Source organism: Nicotiana attenuata, unplaced genomic scaffold, assembly GCF_001879085.1.
Source record: "Nicotiana attenuata strain UT unplaced genomic scaffold, NIATTr2, whole genome shotgun sequence".
Classification (NCBI taxonomy): Eukaryota; Viridiplantae; Streptophyta; class Magnoliopsida; order Solanales; family Solanaceae; genus Nicotiana; species Nicotiana attenuata.
Genome location: NW_017671822.1, coordinates 91,669 through 101,504, shown reverse-complemented (window position 1 = coordinate 101,504; position 9,836 = coordinate 91,669). Strand labels below are relative to the sequence as shown.

Genomic DNA, 9,836 nt, shown 5'->3' with positions numbered 1-9,836 from the left:
TTCCGATCTAATTCAAGCTCAGCGGATACCTCAGAACCTTCAGCCTGGAATCAAAACAGTGATCAGATCAGCAATAATAACAACATACATCCATTCATCAGTGTATATTACTTCAAGCTTCTGCAAATACATGCCTGCAGAACTTGAACATTTCTTTCCAGTTCAGATATGTATTGAAGCTTCCTAACTCGTGAACGTTGAGCAAATTGTCTGCATTACATGGCACCTTGTCTTAGTAAACTTTAATATGTTAAATAACACTGCATAATGTCCAAATAAACAGTACGAATAGCAGATAAGCGTCTGTTGGCAAATCACATAATAAAAGAAGACATATACTTCCACACCTAAAAATCAAAATACTCCCTCTCTATCAAGTTAGATGACAGATGACCATTTGATTGGTGCAAAGATTAAGAAAAATTCTTGAGTAAGTTGCTATATTGAAATTAGCTAGATATGTATGCTAAATACAAATAGAAATGCACCAATGTGGGGTAATTTATCAAGTATAAATCACGTAATAGGAAAAGTGATATAGGTTGTCTTTGTATTGTATTGATTGTTGAAGGTAGGGAAGGTTACTTTTAGTAAAGGGGTCCAGGAAATACAAGAGGATGAAAAAAAGAACAAGGTCAAGTAAGTTGAGAAGGTGGCCAGAGAAATGTTTCTGACACATTTCCGTAGCACAAAAATGAATGACTATGTTGGTAGATGTTAAATCCACCTATTTTTGTTAACATCTATGGATTGGTAAAGTTGTTATAGGTCACGGGTTCGAGCCGTGGAAGCAGCCACTAATGCTTGTATTAGGGTAGGATGTCTACATCACACCCCTTCGGGTGCGACCCTTCCCCGGACTTAGCACCGGGCTGCCCTATCTATGGATTGGTAGGATTCTGACACCGTAGGCTTTCCTTGAAAAATTCGAAGAGCACAGACTAGCCTACAGCCTTGGCCATAGGCCTGTCGCCTGTTCAGTGTATAATATTATCAAAGTTTAGAACATAAAAACCTCAGAATCGCAATACTTATTATCACTGTATCTTTTAAAAGATTCAGAAGAAAGTAACATGCTAAAATCCAAATATTTACCTTATTTGCTTTTTAGCAATAATAAAAGAAGAAGAGAATAACATGCTAAAAATACTTACAAGTGAAAGTTAGAATACCATTTATGGATCTCATATCCTGGTTATAAGCCTCCAACTAACCAAAACATCCAGTAAACTGATAGTACGGGCATGCAATGAAAATAAAGTAAAACAATAGACAAACAATGGAAACAGAAACAAACTATACTAAAAACAGAAACAAAGAAGTATCTTAAATATTAACTATCTTTTCTTGCAACTATCAACATACTGAAACTATTCATATTCACTTCCCAACTATGTCCTTTCGGGTTGCTGAGATAGTTACACTTACTGCTTTGCACGTTTCGTGTCATTTTCTGATGCAAAACTCTTACTGTGAGAAGAATCCTTTTTTTCACCAGATCCCTTCGGATCAGGAGTGACAGATTCAAGTAAATCCTGCTTGTCACTTCCTGCAGATTTGGGCCTCTCTCCTTCTTGTGGAGGAAATGATGATCCCAAGCTCTGAGTCTTGACATTTTCCCTAGAAGGTAGAAGACCACGGAGATGTGGTTTGGCATTTGGAGATGCATCCCTCGACCTACTCTTTTGTTGGTTTGAGGAGTTTTGATCAACATGAAATGTGGCATGCCGAGCATCTTTGTAATAATCAAAGTCTTGGGATCCCCAGGAAGCGACGGGAGTTATATTTCTGAATTTGTTATCATCTTGCGCTATGTAATCTAAGTTTGCAATATTAGCAGCATCAAAATATGTAAAGGAGTCACTAGATGAACGTCGGTGGCCACCTCTGCGTACAGGAGTTTCCGGCTCATTAAGAAGATCATCTAACCAAGATGGTTGCTCCTCTATAAGACAGCTTTCAGAAGAAGTACGCTGATGGTGTGAACCGTCTCTGCATTTCGAAATGCCCTTTTGGGTGACAGCAGAACTAGGGAGATAATCAACATACGGGGGACATGTGCTAGGAAACGGACTTTTAGGAGGCAGTAAAGAGCTCTTTCCATTGTACATCATATGTCTCATGCTAGATGGCCCCTTGGAATTTGCCATAGCAAAGCATGCAAGATCCCTGCTAAAGGATGAAATAAAGGTAAAATATATGAAAAGAAACAAAGGAAATTGTTTCCAAAAGTAAGAGCATAAAATTACCAATTTAAATCAATACTAGATAAATTAGAAGTAACTTATATTCCCCTACCCCCCCACCCCCCCCCCCAATCCAAACCAGCCAAAAGAAAGAAAAGAAAAAGGTAAACAAATAAACAGTCAAACTGAAAAAGAATCTAACTTACAATGGTAAAGTTATCCAGGATCGATTCCCATTACATCATGAGGCAAAGTTCACCAGAAATCCAAAAGATTTCTATACTAAAGACAAACTAACAGAAGCCAGTCTTCCAACCAAATATTAAGAGGAACTAAGAGCCATTGCTAATCCTTCTACACATTCATGTCACTATACAAAAATATTACACCCAATCATGGAATAGATGTTACACACAAATTGAAAAAGCTTGCTGCCTCTGCAGGCTGCAGCAGGTGGAGAAAGAGCACGTCAGGAAATGGACCACATGAATCACGGACGTTTTATTTAAGGATACTAAAAGCGAAAGAAAGGTGGAGGAAGAAAAGATGAAGGATCATATTTATCACCAGCAGAGGAGCAAAGAAGAATGAATGCTCCCCTCAAATTTGCAAAAGCTGTCAAGACACATATTCCAAAAGAACTGCCATCTTCTTATTTGTGCAATTTTTTTCTTTTTTCTTTGTTGTTCAGGAAAGAAGATTAAACGCATACAACATGTGGGAATCCAACAATTGATTAAAGCACTAAGCTTGCTACAAATCAAAGTCTGAACTATCTGCCCGTGGCTATATGTACCACTGTTTCATGATAAATTTACACTACCATTTTAGGGAGAGGGACCCACAATAAAAGAATAACAAGGGAAATACGAACATATAGTATCACAACTTCATCAAATGGATAAAAAAATCATTTCCTAACTTTGCAACAGGAAGCTATGCTTTTCTTTAGTTATGCTGTTTCGTGTAAAACAAAGAAGCATAGGTCTGACTTGGGGCCTGTAATTAAGAAGAAACTCCAACAGCATTGGAATTGGATGTTGTTTTGAATTTCTAGCTTCTGTATTTCATCAGAATAGTGTTAGCAACGGTCAAAACATTTTGGTGGACAGGTACAAATTATGGATCAAACTTTGAGGAATCCTGTTACAGGCTTTTGTTCAACTTAGGAGCAAATTTATAGAATGGAATTTACTTGGAAGATAGGATCGAAGAGTGCATCTCCTCTGGCTTGGATAGCAGTTACCAAAGCATAACTTTGCTATACATGGTTGAAAGAACACATTGAATGTCAATCAAGTGTAGCATAAGTGTGTAACTCTAGATCACTACAAACAAGTAGCTCCAAGCATCAAAGTTTAAGGAAATAAATAAAACCCCTGCCTTGATGAAGAGCTTATGAAACTAGTTGTCATTCAAAATGAAAAGCACACATAAGCAGGACAATAAGGCTTTCAGCAACATTATCTGTTCAGGTGTGCATTTGGGAACTATTAAATCATAGCACAAAGTTTCCAGCCAGGATAACCCAAACTGCATTCTATGATATTCGAAAGGTCAAGCTGTAGCTTTGCTTCTTCTCTGCGGGCACTTAAGGATCAATCTCTGTCGACTAATTGATTATATCATGGGAACCCCATGTGTAACCATTAACCAACAACAACAAATACTAAGCCTCAATCCAAAGTAGTTGGGATGGACGACATGAGTCATTATTATCCATTATGTTATATTTGGGCATGTTTCGTTCCACTATTCGATAACACTTGGTGTTTAAGACAAATTAAGGTCTCTCTAAAACTAAAAGTTCTTTAAATCCCACACTTATTCCTGCACTGACACACAAATCTCGAGATAAACAAAAAACAAAAATCCTGGAAAACACCAGTAAGTAATCAAAATTCAAAAGAATACCGACATGATGAAGCCTTGATCCCAACTAGTTGGTACAATCAGAGCTTTTTCATATTGAACATCTTAACGAGGAGCCATGAATTGCCATTAACTCAACTAATGAACAATTAGGAAACCAAGTAAATTCAAAAAAAAAGGACGAAACTTTCCCCCAAATCTCAGGTTAACAGAATAACTTTTTTTAAATTTTTTTTTTTTCTCAACCAACATGCAAATCCAATTGATCACACAAAAAGGACAAAGAAAAAAAAAGATTCAACCATTTCCCTTTTCCCCTTCTAATTCTTCCCCATTTAATCAACCCACATCCCCCAGCAACCAAATAGATAATTTCAACTATAATTATAAAATTTTAAAAAAAAATCAACTAATGAAGATGTGAACATAACTTTACCAATGAAAATGCTGATCTCAAATCAATGTGATTCAGTGGTGAAAATTTGAAGATTCAATCAATTTTATATTCGAATCTCTTTCTTCTTTGCTAAATCTATCAACTACTTTCTCGTTGACGTCTCATGTCGAAAAAGGGACACAGACAGCTCAAAATGAGATGGTTTTATTACTTTTATTATTTTTGCACTATCATCCCCAATGTTCTTGGATATTCCTGTATAGATCCCTACTATTTTGCCCTCTTTTCAACTTTTACGTAGACAACAAATAGCAGGTTGCAGATTTGGATAAACATATTTTTAATACCTAGTGTATGAATTGTTTGATTATAATGTATCATCGAAATAATAGACCTAAACAACACGAATATAGACAGATAATCGATTTTCATGAATTTGGTGTTGTATTGTTAATTGATTGATTTTAAAGAGTGCAAAAATGAGTGAGTTGATACAGAATCTGAATCGTAATACTTGTTACCTCATAGTTACTTATATAGTTAACAATTTACAATTATGAACAACGTATATTGAGAGTGATTGCTATTAATTTGAAATTGAAGCGTTGTTGATTGATTATTCTATTAAGAATAAAGGTTTACTTGTGATCTTTTTTCATCGTAAATTGTGCAATTGAAAAATTCTCTTGGTATAGGGTCACTTATTAAGCATTTTCTAATAAATCCTCAAAATAATGCACCTAAACAAGACGAATATACACAAAGAATTGATTTTCATGAATTTGGACATATTATATTGGTTGATTGTTTGATTTTAAAGAGAGTAAAAATGAGTTAGGTGATATAGAATTTGAGTCGCGACAGATTTACTTGTGGCCTCTTAATTATTGAATTGTATAATAATTTATAATTATGAATAATGTATACAGAGAATTGCCATTAATTTGAATTAAGGTTTACTAATAGTCTTTTTTATCACTAAAGAATTCTCTTGGTATACAAGGGATCGTTTGGTTGGAATATGATTTATATCGGTATAAGTTATGCCGGTATAAGTTATATTGGAATAAGTTATGCTGGGATTGTTGTTTATTCATTGTTTGGTATGTTGTATTAAGAATGACAATTGCATAATTTCTAAGAAGAAGGTATAAGTTATACTGGTATTAATTACCCCACTTTTATAAGGTATAAGTTATCCCAGTGTTAAAATTAACACCGGGATAACTTATACCTGGTTTACTAACCAAACAGAGTATAAGGTGGTATTAAATTTTTATACCACCCTTATACCTTCTTATACCTCATACCAAACGACCCCTTATAGTGTTACTTATTACTCCTCCGGTTCACAATAAGTGTCCAATTTGCTTTTTCATTTTGGTTCAAAATAAGTGTCCAGTTATGTAATCAAGAAAGAATTCAATTTGTTTTTACAAAATAAACCCTATGTACATATCCCTAAAAAGTTTTCTTACTCCTCACATTAAATGTTTAATTAGGGGTAGTTTAGTCATAGTAGGTATTTTTGTATGAAATTTAGTATTTTCTTAATGGGCGTGCTAAAAGCAAATTGGACACTTATTGTGAACAGGAAGGAGTAAGTATTTTCTTGACTTTTTGTGGTGTTAGTTAATATCTGAGGCCATTAATGACAACTTTTTCCTTTTAAGTATTGTGAAGGAAAAGATTTTGCCATTAAATTTTGTAGTATTATTGTTGTCAAGAACTGTCACAATCATATACAATGAGGACGGCTCATAACTCACTCAATAGTGTTGTATGAGTTGCAGGCATAATCTTTACAACTCATTTTATACTACCACGTTATGTTTTCCAATAATAGTGCATTCTTAAGAGAGTTTAAGGGTGTGTTTGGTATGAAAGGAAAATATTTTCCGGAAAATATTTTTAATTTTCCCATGTTTGGTTGGCTTAAATGTTTTGGAAAACATTTTCCTTATGAACTCATAAAATGTTTTCCTTATCAAGAGAAAGGAAAACATTTTCCAAAACTCTTTCTCAACCTTCCCTACCCTCACCAACCCACCCCACCCCCTCACTCCAAAAAAGGTTTTTTCTTTTTTTTTTTTTCAAATTTCAGTTTTTATGTAACCACCCACCCTACTACCCCTCTACCCCACCCCAACCCCAAACCCACCCCTCCACAAAAAAAATATTACTTTTTTACCTATTTTTATTGTAATTTCAAATTTTTGTTTTTTATTTTTACTGTCACCTACCCACCCCAACNTAATTTAAAATTCTGATTTTTTCGTTTCCCCCACCCCGAAAAAAAATATTTTTTAATATATTTTCAGTTTTATTTTTTTTATTTACCCGTTTAAAGGTTCAAATTTTACAAGTTCCTAAGTTATGAGTTCGGAGGTTTATGTATTTGGAAGTTTACGGGTTAGAAATTCTGCGGTTTCGATAGTTTAGCGGTTTGAAAGTTTATGAAAAATGTGGGTTCGGAAGGTTGTTGGTTTGAAAGTTTATGGCTTCATGTTTGTTATATCTAAATTATTTATGGATACTCTTGAGAAGTCATTTTTCTTAATTTGCGTACCAAACACCGGAAAATAAATAAGATTACTACTTGTTTTCCAAAAAAACATTTTTCACGGAAAACATTTTCAGTTATACCAAACACACCCTAAGTTTTACACGTTCAATGTTTATTTTTTTGCATTAACAGAATTTAGAACTTAAACTCCTTCAATATATACATTTTGTACCAATAATTCACACCAAACCATCTATATTATAGCTTCATGTCAATAGGATACTAAATTTGTTATACTGTCTAGTGAAGCACAAGCGTCAAAATACACAGTATAATTTGTAGGAGTCACACTAGTCTGAAATGACAGAGAAATAAATTTACAATATCATTATAGTTTTATTCAATGTTTTAAAAGACGGGGCGTGAAGCGAGGCGTTTTACCTCTGACGAAGTGAGGCGTAAGCCCTGAGACATGGGGCGTAAGTCCCAGAGATCTTTAAATTTACTAATTTCAAGATAATATAAAATAAGAAATAATTATAAAATTACATTAAAATCACAAAATTATAACAAATAATCTATTTAAAATATTCATAAATTATAATTCAACTATGAATAATACAAAAAGTATGATATATATCAAATATTCAAATTAGCTGCAACGTCGTTACAACTCAAACATCAAAAGTAATGTATTCGATGTGAAATCTTATATGTATCACTTAAGAAGTAATGAAATTTGAAAGAATTTCGATATTATAATTTGATATTTTTTAAATACTCCTTTTATTTAATAATATGCTTTCTATTTGAAAGAGAATTTATATAAAGATATAATTCACAATTTAAATATGATTCTCTTGCATCATTTATTTTTAAGTTTCAACAAGTTAATAAAGTGAAACATAATTCACCATACCATGTCATGATAACTAATTATTTGTAAATAGTTACTAGCTAATATTGCGCTATTAAATTAATAAGTACTGTATCTCGTAAACATGAAAAACAATATTTAGGAAAATAATTATAAAAAAAATTATGGACTAATATAATAAAGACATAACAAAAGTTAATAAATAAGTACTTTTAAATGAAAGATTTATTTAGAATTTACTATCATAGCAATCTTAGTGGATACGTGCAATAATTTTTCTTTTTATTATGACATAAAATACTCTCAACTTAATGGTTTATGATTAAGAAAAAAGTAATTTTAAATACTTAACGATTTATTAAGAAAGTTTGAGGATTTACAAGGTTAGTTACACACAATTGCATAAAGTTTTATTAGGCGCGCCCAGTACGCTGGGCGTTGGGCGTGTCCGAGGCGTAAGCCTCGACGGCCGAGGCGTAAGTCTCACGGAACTAAGCCCCACACATAAGCCCAGGGGCGTTTTACGAGTGCCCCGCTCCAGGGCGAGTCCCAATTCTACCTTTTAAAATAGAGGTTTTATTAACTTGAACGAAAAACAAGATAATTAATTTTAGACACCGAAATACATGAACTCTATTAATTTGAACAAAGTTAGAGGTAAAATTTCAATATGAAGATGTTATTACTTACACGGTCTTTTTGTAAAAGTTGGTTAAAAATTGAAAGGAAATGGAAGGACAGGAGAGTAAATATTGAGTATAGTGGGCCCCAACTATTTATCAGTTAGGAGTAATTAGTTATAACTATCATTAGTTAGTTAGTTAGTTGGTATTTTTGTATAAATACAGTAGTTAGTTAATAGTATTGTACAACTATTCATTCTTCTTTTGGTTAGCTAATACTTCCTCTGGTCCACAATAAGTGACCAATTTACTTTTTTATTTTGGTCCAAAATAAGTGTCCATTTATATAATCAAGAAAAAATTCAATTTGTTTTTCCAAAATTACCCTTATGTACGTATCCCTAAAAAGTCATTTACACCTCACAGTTGAGAAGAGAAGTATGTGCTACTATAACTATGCTGCAATATTTAATTAAGGGTAGTTTAGTCACACTAACTATTCTTGTCTAGAATTTAGTATTTCCTTAATGGGTGAGCCCAAAGCGAATTGGTCACTTATTGTGGACCGGAGGGAGTAACAGAGATTGCATTTCCTCTCATTTCTTCTTCTTCTTCTAGAATCTTCAAGTCCTGCCATGGCGGAAGCTCCTTAACATGGTATCAGAGCTTGGTGCTCGATCTCCTCAAGCTCGGCCGTGAGAGAACTTGAATCATTCAACTGTATTGAAGCATCCTTGCATCGATTTGATCGGCTATTTTTTCAACACAGAATCTCCCTGCTCGACCTAGGGTTTGGGAATTTTTGATTTTCTGGTTGAATCACGGCCAGATTGTGTCCAAATTTGTGTGGATTTGATAAAATTGTAAAGATCTCTAGTGAAGCATTTGCTGCTATGACTATGTCGGCCAATGAAAAGGTAGTTGGTTCTCCTGTTGCTGCTTCAATGTCTACAGAACTCGCCGACCACAATCATCCTCTCTACATTCATCCTTCCGATACTCAAGGTTTTGTTCTCATTTATATTCAGCTTCAAGGTTCAGAAAACTATTCTATTTGGAGTAGATCTATGAAAATCGTGTTGCATGGTAAAAACAAATTAGGCTTTGTCCTGGGCACTTGTAGGGAAAACAGATATGATATTAGTTTGCATGAACTGTGGGATAGATGCAATGCAATTGTACTTACTTGGATAATGAATACAGTTTCACCAAGTTTGATTAGTTCAGTGATCTATGCTTCTGATGTATACACAGTGTGGGAGGATCTTAAGGAATGATTTGATAAAGATAATACATCTAGGACTTGCTATTTGCACAAGAAAATTCTCGCATTAACTCATAACATATCCTCCGTGTCTGTGTATTATACTAAACT

At 33.9% G+C, this 9,836-nt stretch overlaps 1 protein-coding gene across 3 annotated transcripts; it reads right to left on the bottom strand.

Moving 5' to 3' along the window:
* Window positions 1–9: 9 nt before the first annotated feature.
* LOC109210423 (uncharacterized protein At4g06598-like) lies at window positions 10–4,695 on the bottom strand (the record flags this gene model as incomplete). Of its 3 annotated transcripts, none has more annotated exon segments than XM_019373836.1 (4): window positions 10–44; window positions 135–210; window positions 1,429–2,169; window positions 4,490–4,695. In XM_019373836.1, coding segments are annotated over 3 exon segments (833 nt in total), but the record flags the coding sequence as incomplete, so codon positions are not given.
* Between the last annotated feature and the right edge of the window lie 5,141 nt (window positions 4,696–9,836).